The following is a 21,180-nucleotide window of genomic DNA, read 5'->3' on the forward strand; positions in this document are numbered from 1 at the left end:
GAGTCATTTCCGACCCTATAATTGTCAAAAAAAACATAAAATTTTTTTTTAAAACTTTAAATTTTAAACTGAGTATGATGATTTATTAACCAAACATAAAGTGACATGGGAAAAGCTTTCCGAATCAAATTTAATGCATTTTTGGCTTACTCATGATATTTGGAAAAGAGTAATTTTCCAATAAAAAAAATATATAAAAATAACAGTCTAAAGTCCCTGAAGTCCTAATAGACATATTTCAAATCTTTTTAATGATGGTCATATCCGGCTATATAAATAATAATAATAATAAATAAATACTTTTTTTAATTTAAATTGAGCATGTAGATTTATTAACCTAATAAAAACTAATATAGAAAAGTTTCCGAATTCAAATTAATAATTTTTCGGATTGTTTTAAGTTTTTTAAACTTTAATTTGTTAAATAAGTTATATAAAAATATTGATAAATATCTATTTAAAGAATGTGAATATTTTAATCCTAGTTTTTATTTATTTCCACTTCGATTCTACAATTAGGTTGAAAACTGCAAAGGTTTAATTTCAGCTTTTCGAAGATAATTAAGTTCTTTATAATCTGTTAATATCTTGAAATATATTATTATATCGCTTCGACTTCAACCAATACTTAAAAAACAAATAAACAAGCAAGTGTCAATAACAGATAAAATTAAATGAAATTTAAAATAATAATGTACTTTAATTTAGCCTTGAGACCGCTTGGAACGTAGTTCCAGCGATGCAGTCACAGTTCACATACGGAGCCCCACCTCTAGCAACAATCGCCTCACGCGACCACCGCTATCGATAGGGCAGTGAGATCTAGCCGAAGTAAGGCAAGCTGGTAACACTGTTTACGAGTCCACCAACAACAACGTGTCGCGTAATTATTTTCCCTCTTGTTGATAAATAAAACAGAATAAATCAAATTGTAAATACACTCTGGCGTGGAGAAGCACCAGCATACACTAACGCGACTATCAGCAAGGAACGGGAGAATCGTAGAACACAGTGAAGCGTTGTTAATTAGACGAAACCAGCAATCGAAGTACAAAGCAAAATCATCAATCCCCCGGAAAAACCGCTCTTATCCATTAAGTGCAAAGTTTGCAGCATTCTCAGTAGACAATACGACCAAGTATTACAGCGGAAAAGGAATACACAAAAGGATTCTACAGGAACAGTAATAGGAACAGCAACAGAGACTCGCTACAATGGCTGCCAACAACTTGCGACAGATTCCGCTCACCTGCAGCGGACACACGCGACCCGTGGTTCACCTGGACTTTAGCGACATCGTCGACAGCGGTTACTTTCTCATCTCGGCGTGCAAAGGTAAAAGTCGTGCAAAAAATCTCATGCAATTTGGCGTCCTTGCCGAGCTATAAATAGTCATTGTCCGCCGCCGCACAGTGGTTGGGGTGCTTTTAATTTGAGACAAAAAGTTATTATTCCCGGTATCAATTTTTTTTTAACGATTTTAAAAGTTTATAGGTTTATATAAATGAATATTTTAATTTATATTTTTGTCAACCACAAGTATCTATTTATTTTTTTTATTGATACGTATGATTAGGAAAACTGTACTGCTTTCAGAACTAATCTTAAAAATGTATTGAAGTTAGTAATGATGCCGACTTTCTGTCTTATAAATTGTTGTTTCTTGAAAAAGATACTGCATCAGCACATAAGCGATCGAACATAAACATATGTACTATATGGCGAACAACAAACACGATTTAGCTCCGTCTAGCCTGCGCATATTACCTTGACCCAAATGCAAAGTCATTCATTGCGAGCGAAACCTGTTTGCTGCGAACCCTTTTCCCGCCACTCGCATGCTACAAATTTCGCTTCGCGTTCTTTGCCTTGAGGTGTCAGCTAGTCGATGCGATTACTATAGCCATTATATATACCCGATACCTGTGTGAGTGTGCTTTGTGCTTTGCATTTGTTGCTTTCGCTAAATGTTGCATTTATGCGGAAAGAGCGTTCGAGTTGCCATTGCAAGTTCAAGTTAAATTCGTTATCGCCTTTTTAACGTTACTGGCTTCCCCTTGTTGAGCAACTTTTTTTTGTTTGTGCTCGCTTTCGGATCCAGGAAGCACCTTGAAACTTCTATATTTATATGCTGTAAATATGCAGGCAGCAGCTGCTGTCGGGCGAGGAAAGTCATCTGTGGGGAGGAGGCTGTCTGGTCAGAGAATACGCTTTCAATTGATCTTGAAAGGGTTGAAATTTAGTTTTCGTTATACATAGCATCACTATACTTTTGAGGAAATCCTGATCTCATTGGAAATCTTATTTTTAAAGAGTTTTCTATACAAAATTCTATTAGTATTTATTTTGATCTGTATATAATTAGTGTTCTTTTAACTACTTGGAACTTTGAACCATCTATGTCTGTTGTGACCTTACTCTACTTCTTAAAAGAACCCTTAAATAACCTGAACATCCTTCCATAAACTCTAAAAACACGAGTGAAAATGTGTAATGTTAAATGTCAGTTTATCGTCTCATTAAAAATATATTTAATCGCAAACTGATAACCACTTACATTTCCAATTCATGTCGATCTGATCGAACTAACAAGTCGCGTCCCTGCCAGACGGCAACGACGGCGTACTGCAGTTGCCCCTCTGCTACCCTGTTACCCTGCTCCACCCGATCGGATGCAGTGGAAGTGACGTGAACTTGGGAAGCTCGCTCACTCGCTTGCTTGCATGATTGCGAGCGTCGTTGGCCAGGTCGTTGGCCTTGGCGGCAGGCATTGAGTCAAGGTGGCTTCCGTTCGTTAATTTATGCACGCACGCTCTCCGCCAGTGCGCCGAGTGAATGCATATTCCCCACGACACAACCACAAAGCCAACTAACTGACACTTCTGTTCTCTCTTTGCAGATGGTAGCCCTATGCTGCGGCATGGCGATACTGGCGATTGGGTGGGCACCTTCGAGGGACACAAGGGCGCCGTATGGAATGCCACCCTTAACCGAAACGCCACCCTAGCAGCCTCTGGGGCGGCCGACTTCACCGGCAAGGTGTGGAATGCGGTGAGCGGTGCCGAGATCCACAGCTTCCAGCACAAGCATATTGTCAAGAGCGTGGCCTTCGATGCGGACTCCGAGAACATAGTCACGGGCAGCAACGAGAAGCTGGTGAGGGTCTTCAATCTGGAGCAACCGGAGGCACAGCCGGAGGAGTACGCGGGACACACGGGAGCCATTAAGCGTGCGCTCTTCTGTCGCGGCGACAAGTGCATCATTTCGGCGGCCGAGGATAAGACGGTGCGCTTGTGGGATCGAATGACGGGCATCGAGGTGCAGCGTCTACAGTTCCCCAGCAATCCCAATAGCCTGGAAATCTCGCGGGATAATCACATCCTGACCATAGCGCATGGTTCGTCCATTAGCTTCTGGGAGATCGACACGCTGAAGAAGCTCAAGGAGGTGAAAGTGCCGACGAACGTCTCATCGGCCAGTTTGCATCCGGACAAGCATGTCTTTGTGTGCGGCGGCGAGGACTTTAAGATGTACAAGTTTGATTACATAACAGGAAACGAAATTGGTAAGGATATAGCTCTAGCGATGAGGAACCTTAAAACTAATGCCTTTTATGTCCAACAGAATCCTTCAAGGGGCACTTTGGACCCGTGCATAGCGTGAAATTCAGCCCCGATGGCGAACTGTATGCCAGCGGCTCCGAGGACGGCACTCTGCGCCTTTGGCAGACGACTGTGGGAAAAACCTACGGCCTGTGGAAGTGCACGGAGCCCTCGGACATGGGCAACTCTCTTAGCTCGCCACGCGAAGTTCAAGCGAACTGATGTTGGCGGAGCAGGAGTCGCTGCTACACGCCCCAAGCCGCTGCCAGTGCTGCAAGGGCACGTGATTCGGAGCTACTACGGCTGAGATCCGATTATCAAGAAGAGAACAACTCGTAATAATATTTCATATTCCAACGCTGAACTCTCATTGGCATTAAATGATAATCACACACACAAAAACTACATTGTGAGAAATGCAATAGAAATAAATAACTTAAGTGTCTCCGCTTGTGACGTTGTGGATAGGAGATACGAGAAGTGACTTAGATGTGCGTGCCTGTTGCCCAGCCGTGGAGGTAGATTGTGGTGAAGTTAAGCAGCGGTTCGCCCTGATGGATGTCTGGTCGGTTCTGTAGATGATCGAACCATCGAGAGAGGTTCAGGTAGGCTTCTTTGTCGACAGGAGAGAGGGATTTCTGGAAGAAGAGAGGAGAGAGAAGTGATACTACAATCCAAACTTCGTTCTTAAAATGCTTAAGAGCTCACCACAAGATCGTAGATGGCGTAGTACACCGCCAGATCTGCCAGCGTGATGAAGTGGCCCACCAAATAGGATTTGCTGGCAAAGAGCTTGTTGAAATCAGCCAAAAGTTGCTTGGACACGTACTTGTCCTTGGAGCCGGGCGCCACGTAGAGAACGGAGAACTCTATCCACTGGTAAACCTGTGCCTCCACCTCCCGCGATGCCTTGCTGTTCTGTGCCGTTTCCGACTTGGATTCCTGGGCCAGGCTCTCGAGGATGGTGGCAAATCCCGCCACGATGCTTTTCTGGCCACTGATGCGGGTTACGACCTTCACAACAGAAAATAAATTGAAGTGCGGCGGCCATGAGAATCATAAAATTTTTGCGGTTAATGCCAAGGTACTTACCTGTTCCTCGTTGAGCTGCACCTTGCCGGGATTCACGCCCAGGCAATGGGCAATCTTCTGCACAGTTGCAACGTCGCACATGGTTAATAATTAAAGTTTATTTTGCGTGCAAAAAAATACAACAAAAGGTATCCAGTTAGTGCTGCCAACTCTTCTCAAATAAGCTTATCGGAAAAGCTAAAGCAAGCCAGTCTGCGCGAAGCTAATCTGGTAGATTTCGATAGGCTTTTTATCGAATAATAGGGCGCAATATTTCAAAAATCAATATTTCGACAAATCAAAGTTTAAAAAACTCATAACTAAGCCAAAAAATCATTAATTTCAATTCGACAAACTTTCCTATGTTCGATATTTATCTATATATTTATATGACAATTTTTACAAAAAAATTAAAGTTTGAAAATCTCATAATTATGTCAAAAAAGCATTAATTTAAATTCCAAAAGCGGATCTGAGTTAGTGTTTATGTGGTTTATAAATTTGCATACCAAAATATAAGTTTTTGAAAATTTTAATTTTTCCCAATTTTTTATATTTTTAAACACTTAATTTCCTTGACAAAATAAAAAAAAATGGAAAAAAATTATTTTCTTTAAAATAAATTTAAATCGACTGGAATTTTAATGCTGATCAAGAATATATATGATTTATGGGGTCGGAAATGACTTCTTCACAAGTTACAAGCTTCTGACTGAAATTATAATAACCTGCAAGGGTATGAAAAAAAAAACTTTAAAATAAGTGTTAAAGTTTGCTATTAAAATTTTTTAAATTTATTAAAATATTTTTTCTCAATTCTTAAATTGATACATTTTTATACCCTTGCAGGGTATTATAATTTCAGTCAGAAGTTTGCAACGCAGTGAAGGAGGCACCTCCGACCATATAAAGTATATATATTCTTGATCAGGATCAACAGCCGAGTCGATCTAGCCATGTCCTTCTGACCGTCTGTCCGTTTCTACGCAAACTAGTCTCTCAGTTTTAAAGCTATCTTAATGAAACTTTGTAGTTAGCCTTCTATATACTCTCACTCATATATATGTCGGAGCGGGCCAGATCGGACGACTATATCATATAGCTGTCATAGGAATGATCGGAAAATTTTTACAAAAAAAATTATAACATTTTAAGTTTTCAGCAGATTTTTATCAAATTTGAGATATAGCCATTTTATTATACTCTACAATTCTGTGTAAAATTTTATGAAAATCGAACTACTATATCATATAGCTCCCACAGGAACGATCGAGAAATTAATACAATTCAAAATTACAACTATTTCAGTTTTAAACAGATCATCATCAAGTTTGAGGTGTAGCCATTTTATATTAGTCTTAAATTTTGTGTAAAATTTCATGAAAATCGGACGACTGTATCATAAAGGTGCCAAACAAACGATCGTTTGGTGTAGAGGAAAAATGCAAATCTGTGATCTGCAAATATAATATGTTTAGGTGAATGAAATGAAAACAGGTGTTACTTCATATATGTAATTTATATTGTACGGATTCCTACTCATAGAAGTTCAAGGTAAGTACACTAATCATATATTAAAAACCTTTTTTATGTACAAAAAAAAACATGAATAATTTTCTTAATACCTTTGAAGTTAGCTAAGTATTAAGAGGTCAAATATTAAATATATCATAACTAAGCCAAAAATGCATTAATTTCAGTTTTTATTGGGGTAACAAATCTGCATACTCAATTTAAAAATTAAAATAATTCAAATTTTCGTCAATTTTTGACCATTTTAACGATACCCATTATAAAAATTTAAAATTGTCGAAAAATTTGAAAAAATTAAATTTATGCCGGACCTGGCTAGATCGATTCGTCTGTTGATGCTGATCAAGAATATATATGAATAATAGGATCGGAAATGACTCCTTCACTAAGTTTCAAGCTTTCGACTGAGAAATAGGCTTTGCTTAATTATTTGGTACATAGAGCGCTCTCCTCTGCGATTCTCAAGTCTTACACTTAAGCAAGGCTCTAGCTAGAGGAATTTTAGTTTTCTTCTTCTTCTTTTATATAAATTACTAATTAAGTGCTTGGTGGTTGATAGACTTTGATCAAGTGGATGTGGCAAACATGGCTAGAGCGAGTCGGCTGTTGATGCTGATCAAGAATATATATGAATAATAGGATCGGAAATGACTCCATCACTAAGTTTCAAGCTTTCGACTGAAAGATAGGCTTTGTTTAACTATTTGGTACATAGAGCGCTCTCCTCTGCGATTCTCAAGTCTTATACTTAAGGAAGGCCCTAGCTAGAGGAAGTTTAGTTTTCTTCTTCTTTTTGTGTGTTTTTTATATAAATTACTAATCTAGTGCTTGGTAGACTTTGATCAAGTGGATGTGGCAATCATAAAAATTATAGTTTTCTTAATTAAGGTAAGACGTTAATAAATAATCTCTTGATAATTAAAACCAAAACAAGGCCCAAAAAAGTCAAGATACATGAAAATATGGTTTATATTAAATTATTTTATTTATTTTAATTATTTTAACTATTTGGTACATAGAGCGCTCTCCTCTGCGATTCTCAAGTCTTATACTTAAGCAAGGCCCTAGCTAGAGGAAGTTTAGTTTTCTTCTTCTTTTTGTGTGTTTTTTATATAAATTACTAATCTAGTGCTTGGTGGTTGATAGACTTTGATCAAGTGGATGTGGCAATCATAAAAATTATAGTTTTCTTAATTAAGGTAAGACGTTAATAAATTATCTCTTGATAATTAAAACCAAAACAAGGCCCAAAAAAGTCAAGATACATGAAAATATGGTTTATATTAAATTATTTTTTAATTACCATACCCTTGGCCGTGTTGACTAGCTTATTATTGATCTCGAAAAGTCTTCCAAGCTCTCTTTAAGAGCCGTGATGATCATGACGAGCGGGGATATGGTGTCATTTATTTGTTTATAGTAAAGTATACTTAACTCCCGAAAATAGTTTATTCAGCACAACTTACTAAACAAAGAACACAACAATGGTGATGATCGAAACTGCTCAATATAAAATATTTATTAAAATAAGTTTATCTATATTTGTAAAGCAAATTTATAAGAATTGGTATGCTTTTAAATAACAGAAAGTTAACATATTTCAAGCAATGCTTGTAAAGAATTTTTGCAAAATTAATTCTTCACACAAAAACCCGCTCAAAAAATAAGGATTTTAAGCTTGCTAATATAAGCCTATTTAGGATTTTTTTTTCCTTGTTTGTTTCTTTTTCTTTTTTTTATACCCTTGCAGGATATTATAATTTCAGTCAGAAGTTTGCAACGCAGTGAAGGAGGCACCTCCGACTATATAAAGTATATATATTCTTGATCAGGATCAACAGCCGAGTCGATCTAGCCATGTCCTTCTGACCGTCTGTCCGTTTCTACCCAAACTAGTCTCTCAGTTTTGAAGCTATCTGAATGAAACTTTGCAGTTAGTCTTCTATATACTCTCACTCGTATATATGTCGGAACGGGCCGGACGACTATATCATATAGCTGTCATAGGAATGATCGGAAAAGTTTTACAAAAAAAATTATAAAATTTTTAGTTTTCAACAGAATTTGATCAAATTTGAGATATAGCCATTTCATATTATTCTACAATTTTGTGTAAAATTTTATGAAAATCGGACTACTATATCATATAGCTCCCATAGGAACGATCGAGAAATTAATACAATTAAATGTATAACTTTTTTAGTTTTCAGCTGATTTTCATCAAATTTGAGGTATAGCCATTTTATATAAGTCTTAAATTTTGTGGCAAATTTCATAAAAATCGGACGACTATATCATATAGGTGTCATACAAACGATCGTTTGATGTAGAGGAAAAATGCAAATCTGTGAACTGCAAATATAATATGTTTAGGTGAATGAAATAAAAACAGGTGTTACTTCATTGTTTTTAAGCATAAATATATATAATTTTTATTGTAGGGATTCGTAGTCATAGAAGTTCTATCTGCAATGGTATATAAACTTCGGCGTGCCGAAGTTAACTTCCTTTATTGTTAAACATAATTTCTTCAAGATTATCAGAAAAAAAGTTTGTTAAATTATAAACATTCCCTTAGGTTTTGGTAACATTTCCTTTAGCCGATTTAGATAAAGCCTCGTAGGTGACATCATATTGCAGCAGGAAGATAAAAAAGTCTGCAGAGGCCACTAGCAACTGAAAATAAAAACATGTTAAATATTTAAGTACTTATAAATAAATTTAAGCCATCTTACAGCTGTCAGGAACTTTAAATTTAATTCCATGAGACCTCCCACTACATGCTGTCTCACATCCGTTTTCAACTGCAGAGCAAAGTGGTTGATGGTCTCCTGAAGATCACATTCTGAAAAGGACACGCCATTTACTATGCCCAAACATATGGATTGCTGAAAGGTAACTTATACATAAATATGCAGAGAAAATAAACAATAATACTCACCTCATCCTGAACCTTTTGGTTAAAGTAAAGGATACTAAACACCTTACCCAAGTGCATGGCCAGCCAGAGGAGCATGTAAAGCCACTTGGACCAGTCGCCCACATCCGGATTCTCTACTCCCTGGTACACCAAAAATAATACCAAGTTAAAGTTTAAGAAACAACCCACGAAAAGGAGTACAATAGACCATTGAAAAGTTCGATTCACCAGCCAGGTGAAGTGCATCAATTCAGCATGGTGGAGACGGAATTTCTGAATCTCTGATCTCCGAGGATTTATCAAGTTGATTAACTCCCGCTCCAGGTTCTCGGTGACCTTCCCCTGCCGCCAGGCAATACCTTGAAGGAGAAGGTAGTACTGAATAAAGGATAAGCTGCTGATGATATTTAGCATCACATAACAGATGATATTCAGGATCGACTTATAGATCTCAAATTTTTGGCTCCACAAAGCTAAGATAAAGGCCAAGCAGGTGAAAAGTCCAACCAGAAGCAATTGCAGTGCAACAAACCGCCGACTTCTATTGCGATTAATGGTATAGTCTCTCTCCAAATCGGATTTCACAAACTCTTTGAACACTTTCGGTATCCAGTTTCTCCAGTGCCATGTAAAGAGCATGATGACGAAGATATGTATTATATACACTACAGACTCTATGGCATTCAAATAGCGATCCAGAGAAGCCCTTCGGATGGTGTTGTGCATGAATTCCCAGTATGAGGCCAGGGCAAAGCAGCCATACCAAAGGATCATCCAACAGAGATGAAGCAATCTATAGAATCTATTAGGACAGCCTGGCAGAAGAGATATGGGTGCGGTGTTGGCCAAGATGGAGATGATTACAAGCCAGTGAATGTTCTTATGAAGCTGTTGGTATCTCTCGACATACTGTTGATGATATGAAGGTGGTCTGTGGAGACGGAGGATCGTTTTTACTTGAATATTTCTAAAGATATCACATCTTACCTTTCCTTTAACAAAGGTCTGAGCTTAAGACGCTTTGGGGGTACTTTTCTCAAGCTCCACATTATGAGGAATGAGCTTAACCTTTGTGGATTCACCATCATTTATGCCTGTCAAGTCCTCCAGGTCACAGCCATTAATCAAATCAATTAAACTTAAGACAGCATATCAGTTATCCCTCATTAGTAAAAACCCCTTAAAGATGAACACTTTGGATTTCCTGCTGACCATCAACAGAGTCCTGGGTATATATCCCAGCGGTAAAAGGGGAATCCTTCGGTGGATCCATTCCTTGTGGTGCCTGTCGTTACTCATATACATCTGGACCAACAGCATCAGAAGATGTGTGGAGTTCAAGGGCGAGATAGCGACAATTGAGAAGATACTGTATTTGCTGGAGTTCCCTGGCAATATGTCCGTCATTGGTTTCCTGGCATATTATGCTATAGTGAATGGTTCTTGTCTCCAAGAAGTGGAATTTGAGATTAATCGACAGATCAATAGACTGGATGCCAAGTCAGTTAAACTTATATACAGAAGACAGGATCAAAGGACTCTTCAGTTGATGGTAACCTCTATCATTTTCCACGGACTCTGTGCAGTTGTGGACATTATCACGTGTCAATTTGAGTTTTGGACCACCTGGATCAGTAATAGTATATATAATCTTCCCGGCTTGATGATGAGTCTGGGATTGCTCCAGTACGCTCTCCCCTTACACTCTCTGTGGCTCCTTTTGGATGAGATTAGGAAGGGATTGGAAGACCTTAAATGGCAGCAGAGACCACCAGGCGGAATAACCAAATTGGATGCGAAATATGAGTCCGCCTTTGCCGTTTTAGTGGATGCTGGAGGTGCTTACTCAGAGCTACTGGAGGAGATGCGTTCCACTTGCAACCACTTGGATCTGCTTCACAGGAAACTCTTGTCCCGGTTTGGAATCTTCCTGCTCTTGAATTTGGCCAACTCTTTGGCTAGTTTATGTGTGGAGGTCTATCTGGTTTTCAATTTCTTTGAGAATCCCCAGCTGGACGAGAGTATGCTGCTCATCTACCGCTTGCTCTGGTTACTCATGCATGGAGGACGCATTTGGTTTATTATGGCAATTAACGAAAAGATCTTGGAGAAGGTATGGATGAGATTTTGTTTGAAAAGAATTTATATTTGAAAGTTAATATATTTTTTGCAGAAATGCCAGCTTTTTCGTTTAATCAACGAACTGGAGGTGTGTAGTTCTCACCTAGAACGTACTATTAATCGATTTCTCCTGCAACTCCAGAATAGTTTGGCTCAACCTCTGCAGGCTTGTGGAATAGTGCCATTGGACACGCTGGCCTTGGGTGGGGTAAGTCGCTGTGGGGGGTCAACCAATTAACCCTTTAACCCACCCTTTTATGGGTACAATCTTCCTTTGTTTGTGGACAGTTTTTTGGTGTGCTGATGGCCATTGTCATTTTCCTCATACAAATCGGACTGGGCAATAAATCGCTAATGGGTGTGGCTCTCAACAAATCTAATTGGCTTTATATATAAGAATATATACTATATAACCAGCTTGTATTAGATCAAACATAAAATACAATAACCCTTTGTTCCTTTGTTTCCCGATACATTATTCTATTTATGATGGGCTTTTAGGAATGGTACCTCAAAATAAAAGCACTGACCTGCAGGCCTTTCCAATTCATTTCCTTAAAATGGACAGACGACGACTGGGGCTCTGGCTTAGAGGCATCTCAGTTAGGATCCTTAGAGGAGTTTTGGCCTTCATCCGGCTATTCCTGGCTGGTTGCAGGAGCTACGCCGGCCGGCTGAGAGATGTGGTGGCCGAAGCTGGCGCTGAGACGGGACTCCTGGCCATCAGTTTGTGTGTCAATCGAAGGATTCATTTCCTGGAACGCCTCTTCTGGCTGGGCATAGTGATAAGCAGTGTGATCACTGCTTTGCTGCTGAGTCGCTTCCAGCTGGATCGTTATTTCAGCTCGCCCACGGTGATCTCTGTGGATCGGGATTATCGTGGCTGGAATGGATCCTTGCCGGCGGTCACCCTGTGCTACTATGATCACATTGATTCCTTCAAGGCAAACGAGTACATACAGGAAGTGTGGAACGTGTCCATTATTGATGAGGATTACTTCTATTTCATGGATTTCCTATACGCAGTGGTCAATGCCACTGCTGGCAACTATGCGGAATTGGCCAAGTTCGCGGAGGACGAGCGTTTCGATCAGATTGATTTGTACGAGATGATCCAGCGGGTGGACAGACCCTTCGAGCAGGTCATCAGTAGCTTTGATTCCAATTTCGAGGTTCACGTGCAGATGGTGATGACGGAGCGGGGTTCCTGCTATGCCATTAACTCCCCCATGTCCACGGTTCTGAGCGGGCAGTGAGTAGAGGTTGGCTTCTAGTAAGGCTTACTATTACATCCTTCATCCTTGCTAGACCCGTGGCCTATGAGCTGATGCCGCAGCCCTTGTCCTGTCAGTATGGCAAACAGCAGTGCTATATACGCATGGATCTGTACGAAAGCACGGGCGTGGTAAGCTATAGACAATGATCACCATTTAAAACCTGAATCAAATCCAAAACGAATCAACCTTGCAGCTGGACGTCCACTCGCCATTTGAGGTATCCGCCACAGAGGCGAACATTGTGGCGCTGCACAAGTCGGATGAGATAACCGCCTCGTTCAAGGTGCTGGAAACGGTGTAAGTAGACCGGGTTATACCCCATCCTCTCCAGACAAGAAGGGATTTAATTATGTATTCCATAATCTCCAGAGCATCGAAGAACCTACGCAAGCTGAGTGTGGCGCAGCGCAAGTGTGTGTTCAACAACGAGGAGACTTCCAACCTGAAGGTATCTATACTCTGGTCTTATCTGGCCAAGATGCACTCTGGTGTTGGAGGCGATGCCCTGCGTTTCGGTTCGGCAAATAAACAAATGACAAATGTTTTAAGTAAAACAAAAAAAAAACCACACCTGATAAGTCATATCAGTGCAGGGAACTCAGTTTCCAGACAGAAACTCAAATGCATCTTGTCTGGAAAAGAAAATGTTATCTTTATCTTTAGGATCTCATTTCCTTTTATGAGAAAAACTACTCACTCTGGTCTTAAAAGCGTAGTAACATCTTTTATCTTTAGTTTAGAAGGTTTCCTTTTTCTATTCATTAATATAGAAAATTATATATTTTATACAGATCTATAGCAAATCCTTGTGCTTGGCCCGATGTCGTGCTGTCATGGCTCTGGAGATGTGCAACTGTGTGCCCTTCTTTTATCCCTATGTGGAGGGACCCAGCTGTAATCCTGCTGGCTTTGAGTGTCTCCTGGATTTCAAGTGGCCCATCTGGGCTTTGCACATCTGCAAGTGTCCCTCCACCTGCACGGAGATCGAATACACCATGCAGACGGTGAAGAAGAGCTCCTGGGGTGTGAAAAACAACGAGGAGGTGACCAGCAGTGAGACAGCTACCTCCAGTTTTCGTTGGGATTTGATTCCTCCCAAGGTTCGCATGCGACGCGATGTGGTCTACAGCTTTGAGGATTTAGTGGGTGTGTCTTACCTCTCAGAAACTTTATACTCCAATAGGTTTATTTATCTCTTCTAAACCAGTATCCTTTGGCGGTGTCCTGGCCCTTTTTGTGGGCGTCAGCTTGATGGGTCTGGTGGAGATGGGCCACGTGATCATCTATAATATGCTGCTGGACGTATTCACCATTCTCCGCATGGTCGTGGGCCATGTGCGTCTCTGCTGTCGAAGAGGTAACCGCAAAGCGGAGCAAGAGCCACAGCAACAGCAACAGCGACATCTCGTCAACGAGCGCCTCTCTTTGGCCGACACCGCTGAACTGCCGCCGTTTGACTATGTGAATTGATAAGCGACAATTAGCCGGCAAACCCAAATGCGGTCAAAAGTTTAATGTTACTTGGAGGGAGGCGCAATGGGTGTAGAGGGAGAGCTCCATTGGGGGTAGAAAACCATGTCGCTGGCATCGACGTTGCCCAGTTGCCGGTCGGTCTTCAGCGCGAACAGTCGTCATCTGTCCGGGACAGATTTTTAAGGCTTCCCCAGGCTGATATGTATGCAAATACATTGTAGGCGGCGTCGGAGTAACGTCAGATAAGATAAGCCACCTTCCACCTGCCGCCTGCCTCCGTTCTGGAGCTGATAAGTTGGCTCGGGGATTAGCGGAAAATCAAACACAGCTTGAATACCAAAAAAATTCTTCAAAGAGGTGATTGAACCGGCCAAGTGCCATGCAGGAATCTGGTAGCTCTAGCCAGGGAGGCCCCTCCCTGTGCCTGGAGTGGAAGCAGCTTAACTACTATGTGCCTGCCCAGGAGCAGAGCAACTACAGCTTCTGGAATGAGTGCCGCAAGAAACGGGAGCTGTGTATCCTTCAAGACGGTGAGTCAATGCTCCGGATGGGGATGTGGTAGGGCCATGTGGGAATGAGACTAACTTGCGGTTGCCATTCGGCTTGTGTTTTCCAGCCAGCGGGCACATGAAGACCGGCGACCTCATCGCCATCTTGGGCGGATCCGGAGCTGGTAAGACCACGTTGCTGGCGGCTATTTCGCAACGGCTGCGCGGTAACCTGACCGGGGATGTGGTTTTGAATGGTATGGCCATGGAACGGAATCAGATGACGCGCATCTCCAGCTTTCTGCCACAGTTCGAGATCAACGTGAAGACGTTTACGGCCTACGAGCATCTGTATTTTATGGTGGGTTCCTGCCAAGAAAATATCTTACATATATAATGGGATTAAATGTATATCCTTTGCTTACACAGTCTCACTTCAAGATGCATCGACGCACCACCAAGTCGGAGAAGCGCCAGAGGGTAGCGGATCTCCTTCTGGCTGTGGGTTTACGAGACTCGGCTCACACCCGCATCCAGCAGTTGTCTGGCGGAGAGAGAAAGCGACTGAGCCTGGCCGAGGAGCTAATAACCGATCCAATCTTTCTGTTTTGCGATGAACCCACCACGGGACTGGACAGCTTCAGTGCCTATTCGGTGATTAAGACACTGAGGCATTTGTGCACCAGGAGACGGATAGCAAAGCACTCCTTGAACCAGGTGTATGGCGAGGATTCCTTTGAGACGACGAGTGGCGAGAGCAGTGCCAGTGGCAGTGGTAGCAAGTCCATTGAGATGGAAGTGGTGGGTCAATCCCATGAGAGTTTGCTGCAGACGATGCGGGAACTGCCCACGCTGGGCATCTTGAACAATAGTCCCAATGGAACGCACAAGAAGGCGGCCATCTGTTCCATCCATCAGCCCACGTCGGATATATTCGAGCTTTTTACACACATTATACTGATGGATGGTGGAAGGATCGTGTACCAAGGACGCACGGAGCAGGCAGCCAAGTTTTTTACAGAGTAAGTTTTCTTCTAGGATACCAGGAGCATTCTTTTATACAGGTTCTTGTTTTCCTTTGACAGCTTGGGCTATGAACTCCCGCTGAACTGCAATCCTGCAGACTTTTATCTCAAGACTTTGGCGGATAAGGAGGGCAAGGAGAACGCTGGAGCTGTGCTCCGGGCCAAGTACGAACACGAGACGGATGGACTCTATACAGGAAGCTGGCTTCTGGCGCGTAGTTACAGTGGAGATTACTTGAAGCATGTGCAGAACTTGTGAGGATCCCAGGAAATTAATACAAAGATATATATATAAAGTATAATAACCTATATCCCTTTAGTAAAAAGATACGTTGGGTATATCAGGTTTACCTGTTGATGGTGCGCTTCATGACCGAAGATGTGAGGAATATCAAGAGCGCTCTCATTGCCTTTGGGTTTTTTATGGTGAGTTTATATACGTTCCTTGATCTTCAGTTCTGTATAATCCTTTGTATCCACAGATCACCGCTGTAACGCTATCCTTGATGTACTCCGGCATCGGGGGACTGACTCAGCGCACAGTTCAAGATGTGGGCGGCTCCATCTTCATGCTCAGCAACGAGATGATTTTTACCTTCAGGTGAGATTAGTATTCCTTGCTGGTAACTTTTAAGGATAAAGCCAAGATACCTCTTCCAACAGCTACGGTGTCACATACATCTTTCCCGCCGCTTTGCCCATAATCCGTCGTGAAGTGGGTGAAGGCACCTACAGCCTCTCCGCCTACTATGTGGCCCTGGTGCTCTCCTTTGTCCCAGTGGCCTTCTTCAAGGCCTATGTCTTCCTGTCGGTGATATATGCTTCCATTTACTACACTCGCGGCTTCTTCCTCTACTTGAGCATGGGCTTCTTGATGAGTTTATCTGCGGTGGCCGCCGTGGGCTACGGTGTCTTCCTCTCCAGCCTATTCGAAACGGACAAAATGGCCTCGGAATGCGCTGCGCCATTTGATTTAATCTTTCTGATCTTCGGAGGAACCTACATGAATGTGGATACAGTGCCCGGTTTGAAGTACCTTTCGTTGTTCTTCTATTCCAACGAGGCGCTAATGTACAACTTCTGGATCGATATTGATAATATAGGTAAGAAAAGAAGCATTCAAATTAATGATATATTAGAGATTTACCACTACGCAGACTGTCCCGTCAACGTGGATCATCCTTGCATCAAAACCGGTCTGGAGGTGCTGCAGCAGGGCTCCTACCGCACCGCCGACTACACCTACTGGCTGGACTGCTTCAGCCTGCTGGTGGTGGCCATTATCTTTCACATCGTCTCCTTCTGGTTGGTGCGAAGATATGTACATCGCAGTGGATATTATTGACACGCTTTTATTATACTAAATTTCACTTTACAATCTTACAAATAACTTCGATTTCAGCTTAATTTCAGTTGCAGTTGCGGTTTAGTTGGTTAAAATTTGTAATTTTTAAGCACAAATTTGGTACATTCTACGTCTAGACTTCAGTGGAAAATATTGCATTCATTGAGTTTTGAGTCGCGCATAAAATAAATCCCATATAGATCTTATATAAAACGTTAATAGATAATAGTTCAATTTTTAACTAAATGTGGTGCAAGTCGGGAGGAAAGGTGGGCGATCTATAAGATCTATAAGAGATGTATTTTATATATTTATTTAATACCTATCTTTAAACGGTTGTCTGCCTTTGTGTTTGGATTTTTTCAAGGGAGAGAGATATACCCGGCAGTTTAATAAATTAAGCTAAAACAACCATTAAAAAAATAATAGAAAACAAAAAGAAAACTTTGCAAATATCAGGCCAGGCAAAGGGTAGGATTAATCCTGCACCGAGAAATCCCCTTTACCTCGTATCTTATGTTAGCAGTCAAAGGATATCTGTCGCTTGGCCTTTCCTCCAGAGTTGTTGCTGCTCGCTGAAGGCACTTGGAACTTTCGGGCCGAGCCGTTGCTTCCATTTCCTCCTCCTCCTCCATAATACGGACTGATGTTCCTCTGATCCTTGCCCGTAAAATTCTTCTGCGCCGATCGTCTTAGCTCACAGTCAACGTTCTCACGCAACGCCAGTCCGCCCAGATTGCTTTTCGACGAGCTGTTCTGTAACGTAGGATTCGGCCGAATGGGTTGTCGTTCCTTGCAGAACAAATCCTCGGCAATGCGGTCCACCAGACTCGATTGCGTATCCGTGCAAGCGCTCGTCTGCTGGCTCAAACCAAACGAATCAATGGAGTTCTCACTACCAAAGATGTTGTGCAGGGACCGTGTGGATCCGGCTAAGGTACCCACACCAGAGGATGTCTGTGACAGAAGCAACTTGCGCTGAGCAAACTCCTCGGGCCCAATATAGCCGGACAGCCGAGTGCTGGACAGGCGTTTGGCCTCGCTCTCCTGACTGCGTGCCTGCAGGTAAACATCATCCGCATTTTTGCCCGCAATTACGCTGAAGGCGAACTTCTTTGCTAGCCTGTGTAAGGGAGGAAAGAACCATAGAGTTGCAATAAATAATAAGAGGATTCTCCCCACCCCTGTGAAATTTACCTTAGCAGCGTCTCGCTATTGCTGGTTGTGTGTCCCAGGTAGAATTCCTGGAAGATGCGCTTCACAATGCGCGTGAGATCCGCCGCATGCTGACGGAAGTGCTCATGCTTGGCTGTGATTTTACGCTCTTGCAGGGCCTGGGAAACTGCCCAAAGGAGTTTCTGTGCGAATAAAGATGTCAAAATAAGTGATATACAGTTAAGGGTAGGAATAGTGACTGAATGCTCACCTTTCTCTGATTATCTGTCATGCTGCTATTCGGTGTGGCGCTCATCTCCGACTGTGCACGCTGCAGTTTATTCGCCAGCGGCGTTCCACTGCCAAAGGAACTGCTGGCTAAATTGCTGCTGCTGCCGCTGAGTCCTAGACTAATTCGGGACGGATTGGCTCCCGCCGCTGCCAGCTGCTGTGTTGCCTTCTGCTGTACACCTGCCGTGGAGGAACCAGCTCCAATGCAGAAGCTCTGACTCTTGATCTTGAGGGCACGGGGCGTCAAGCCGCTGGGTCCACTGCTTTCGGCACGGAACAGCTTGCTGCTCTGGCTGGCCATATCAGCAGAGTCTTCGTCATCGCAGGCATTTCGTTTGCGCTTCAGCAAGGACTCCAGTTGGTTGCTGCCGCCGCCTTGGTGATCCGGTGAGAAGAGCGCCCGCTTGGAACGCTCCACACGATTCGCAATCTCCGGCTTGAACAAAGGCTTAGGTGGCATTAGCTGCTGCTGGAGGGACTTGGCTGGGCTTTGGAACAGGGCGCGTTTTGAGGATTCCCTCGATGGACCCGGACCCGGTTTGATGAGATCGGTGCGGTAAAGACGTTTGCGGGCGGAGGAAGTGGGCGTCTTGCGAGCTGGGAAATTGAATGATATAGGTTTCACACTTCAAAGGCTTATCTTATCTCTGGACTTACCTTTCTTTTTGCTGCCCGGCGTCTTGCGCTTGGGCGTGGCCTTGCGCTTGTTGCGAGCTTTTCTATTAATTTGTATTAAGGAAATTAGTTTCATTATTGGGAGAGATATTAGATGGTTACCCACTTTTTATCTAGCAATATTTGTGGTCCAATTGAACTGTTTAGCTTCTGTGAGTTGGTGGCCAGATTTGCCGATGAAAATATGGCACGGCGTCTGGCCAGGTGACTAAGACGATTGCCAGGCGATTGGGTGAGCATCCTAAGATAGGAAATAATTAAGTATTTCGTTCTAGGAGGCCAGAGTATGTTATATAACTCACTTCATTCGTATATTTCGCTTCTTAGCACTAGAGGGGGAGCGCACATAGGAGGTGGCTGTTTCCACGCCCACATAGCGATCAACCACGGACATGCTGAGGTATTCATTTTGTTCGGCAGCCTTGTTTAAGTTGTAACTGCAAATATAAACAATTTGTATATTTTAGGGTTTAAAAAAACACACCAAAAAGCAAGTCCCACCTCAATCCATGTTGTCGCACGCCCAGAACCTCTCGCCAGCCCATACTTTGGGCCTCCAACAGACTGTGAGTGGGCCGAAACAAGGAGGAAGTCGCACTATCCTCACTCCTGGCCTGCGTCTTGTCCGGAGCCTCCTTTGACAAAAAGTTGAGTACATTTGCCTTCATGCTGAGCACCGTTTTGATCACATCCATTTCGGGATTGGTCACTGTGGGCGGTGGACGTACGCCCTGCAGGCAGCGTCGTATCCGTCGATAGAGTTCCCGCTCCCTGCGACAGTTCTCCAAGAAATGTGAGCGCGGATCGTTGGCAGTTAGCTGAGTGGCCGACATGTCCAGTGTCTGCTCATCCACAAAACTGGACTCCGTGGCGCGGATACGTATATCGCTGGTGCATTGTGACTCATCCAAGGCCTCGGGTAAGTCTTCGAGTCTGGTTGGTGGGGCAGCCTTCTCCTCTTGTTCGTAGGCCTCCTCATCGCTGTCGGCAAAGAGATCTGGAGAGCGTTCGTTATTGAACTTTTGCTGCGAGGTATTCAGCGAGGTTTCCAGCACAGTGGAGAGCCGGGAGGGATTGGCATTGGAGGTACTCGGCTTCTCCTGCTCCTCTGTCAGACTTTTGATTTTGCCATCAAAGGAGAGACTGCCCGTCGTAGTCGTCGCAGTGGCTGTAAGTTCAACCGACACCGATACGGCCATGTCCACGGCATTGCAGCTGTTCTCCTCGATCAGCGAGTCGTAGAACCGGGGAAAGACTATCTTTCCGGGCGACGGACCACGGATGGCAGGGGGTGGCTCCACCTCGGGCAGTTTTAGGTTTTGCAGCTGGGAGCCATACAAACGCTTGTTCACCTGGCCATAGGGACTGTCGCCGAAGCCCTTAAACTGGGACTCCTGGCTGCCGGTCTTCGGAGCAGGTGGTGGCGTGGCGATGGTAGTCTCTGGAGCTAAACGGGTCTGGCTCAGTGTCTTCGGTTTCATTAGGTACGGCAGATTTAAGTGCTCTTCGTCAGATATGTGGCCCTCATTGTTTTCACTGAGCGAAGACTAAAAACACGGGACAATATTATATTTATGAAAGGTTTTAAGCTGCATTTAATCTTACCCCGCTGCCCGTGGATGGCTCCGATTCATAGCTGTTGTTTATTTTATTCCTTAAAGAGTTGCTGGTGGCCATTCTTTGAATAAAAATAGATTCTTTGTTGTAGTTATGGCTCTTAACGAAGGCACGCGGCGTTATGTACAGGCTCGCTTTAGCTGTGCTTTTAGAGCACTTGCCGGGCTTGGGGAGGCCGGAAAAAACGAAAGCGAAAGTCCACAAAGACCAGCCACTGACGATTTCCTTATCACAAAAGCATCAATCTTAATGAAAGTGCATTTACCTTTTGGAAATGTGGCACTTTTCCCAGGTAGGGGAAAACTATGCCGCCCAAGCGAAAAACGCGCGTAGACCGCCGGATTTTAGGGGCATTTATTGCCCTTTTGTCGCACGCCCCGAGCTCTTCTACCGTGTTCAGTTGTGCGTGCGACCTTGGCGGGGCTTAGTTCATCTTAAATATTTGTCTTAAACACATTAAATTAGTTTAATTTAGTTCTAAAACACTGTTATTAAAAATCGCTCTCTGTGGCGTTAAACATCTGCCTGGTTTTTGGCGGTGGTGCTAACGCGTCACGAAAATGCCAGCAGCGATAGGCGAGTGTGAC

At 43.0% G+C, this 21,180-nt stretch overlaps 7 protein-coding genes across 10 annotated transcripts; 4 read left to right on the forward strand and 3 right to left on the reverse strand.

Annotated features, from left to right (window-relative positions):
• The first annotated feature begins 759 nt into the window (after window positions 1-759).
• wmd (serine-threonine kinase receptor-associated protein wmd) lies at window positions 760-4,047 on the forward strand. The gene is made up of 3 exons (XM_020948762.2): window positions 760-1,335; window positions 2,900-3,565; window positions 3,625-4,047. Exons 1-3 carry the CDS (start codon window positions 1,215-1,217, stop codon window positions 3,822-3,824), a joined length of 987 nt encoding a protein of 328 aa, XP_020804421.1. The 5' UTR covers window positions 760-1,214; the 3' UTR covers window positions 3,825-4,047.
• On the reverse strand, window positions 3,947-5,044 carry AIMP3 (aaRS-interacting multifunctional protein 3). The gene is made up of 3 exons (XM_020948763.2): window positions 4,695-5,044; window positions 4,311-4,616; window positions 3,947-4,240 (listed from the first exon to the last, which is right to left on the reverse strand). Exons 1-3 carry the CDS (start codon window positions 4,773-4,775, stop codon window positions 4,088-4,090), a joined length of 540 nt encoding a protein of 179 aa, XP_020804422.2. The 5' UTR covers window positions 4,776-5,044; the 3' UTR covers window positions 3,947-4,087.
• Window positions 5,045-8,605: 3,561 nt separating this feature from the next.
• On the reverse strand, window positions 8,606-10,248 carry Gr59f (Gustatory receptor 59f). 3 transcript variants are annotated; one of them, XM_020948776.2, is made up of 4 exons: window positions 10,114-10,248; window positions 9,148-10,057; window positions 8,942-9,094; window positions 8,606-8,882 (listed from the first exon to the last, which is right to left on the reverse strand). In XM_020948776.2, exons 1-4 carry the CDS (start codon window positions 10,212-10,214, stop codon window positions 8,781-8,783), a joined length of 1,266 nt encoding a protein of 421 aa, XP_020804435.2. In that variant the 5' UTR covers window positions 10,215-10,248; the 3' UTR covers window positions 8,606-8,780. The 3 variants fall into 3 exon arrangements, with proteins under 3 accessions (XP_020804435.2, XP_086683367.1, XP_086683366.1); XM_086827241.1 differs by lacking the exon at window positions 10,114-10,248 and having other exon boundaries at window positions 9,148-9,267; window positions 9,335-9,401; XM_086827240.1 differs by lacking the exons at window positions 8,606-8,882; window positions 8,942-9,094 and having other exon boundaries at window positions 9,185-9,267; window positions 9,335-10,057.
• Window positions 9,979-11,653, forward strand: Gr59e (Gustatory receptor 59e). Its single transcript, XM_020948778.2, has 3 exons — window positions 9,979-11,239; window positions 11,300-11,455; window positions 11,536-11,653. Exons 1-3 carry the CDS (start codon window positions 10,184-10,186, stop codon window positions 11,641-11,643), a joined length of 1,320 nt encoding a protein of 439 aa, XP_020804437.2. The 5' UTR covers window positions 9,979-10,183; the 3' UTR covers window positions 11,644-11,653.
• A 154-nt stretch (window positions 11,654-11,807) lies between these two features.
• ppk3 (pickpocket 3) lies at window positions 11,808-14,022 on the forward strand. Its single transcript, XM_020948777.2, has 6 exons — window positions 11,808-12,499; window positions 12,556-12,652; window positions 12,718-12,821; window positions 12,894-12,972; window positions 13,316-13,670; window positions 13,732-14,022. Exons 1-6 carry the CDS (start codon window positions 11,808-11,810, stop codon window positions 13,992-13,994), a joined length of 1,590 nt encoding a protein of 529 aa, XP_020804436.2. The 3' UTR covers window positions 13,995-14,022.
• A 71-nt stretch (window positions 14,023-14,093) lies between these two features.
• Window positions 14,094-17,074, forward strand: bw (brown). Its single transcript, XM_020948775.2, has 8 exons — window positions 14,094-14,527; window positions 14,614-14,846; window positions 14,915-15,507; window positions 15,571-15,765; window positions 15,831-15,936; window positions 15,993-16,111; window positions 16,174-16,613; window positions 16,668-17,074. Exons 1-8 carry the CDS (start codon window positions 14,377-14,379, stop codon window positions 16,853-16,855), a joined length of 2,025 nt encoding a protein of 674 aa, XP_020804434.1. The 5' UTR covers window positions 14,094-14,376; the 3' UTR covers window positions 16,856-17,074.
• On the reverse strand, window positions 16,847-21,177 carry mi (cyclin E-interacting protein minus). 2 transcript variants are annotated; one of them, XM_020948774.2, is made up of 9 exons: window positions 20,859-21,177; window positions 20,582-20,654; window positions 19,478-20,523; window positions 19,279-19,413; window positions 19,083-19,217; window positions 18,959-19,020; window positions 18,282-18,898; window positions 18,053-18,213; window positions 16,847-17,978 (listed from the first exon to the last, which is right to left on the reverse strand). In XM_020948774.2, the coding sequence occupies exons 2-9, from the start codon at window positions 20,651-20,653 to the stop codon at window positions 17,375-17,377; spliced, it is 2,832 nt and encodes a 943-aa protein (XP_020804433.2). In that variant the 5' UTR covers window position 20,654; window positions 20,859-21,177; the 3' UTR covers window positions 16,847-17,374. The 2 variants fall into 2 exon arrangements, with proteins under 2 accessions (XP_020804433.2, XP_086683364.1); XM_086827238.1 differs by having other exon boundaries at window positions 20,582-20,807; window positions 20,859-21,144.
• Between the last annotated feature and the right edge of the window lie 3 nt (window positions 21,178-21,180).

Source organism: Drosophila serrata, unplaced genomic scaffold, assembly GCF_035046125.1.
Source record: "Drosophila serrata isolate PLE 108 unplaced genomic scaffold, ASM3504612v1 contig_165, whole genome shotgun sequence".
In the NCBI taxonomy this organism is placed as follows: domain Eukaryota; kingdom Metazoa; phylum Arthropoda; class Insecta; order Diptera; family Drosophilidae; genus Drosophila; species Drosophila serrata.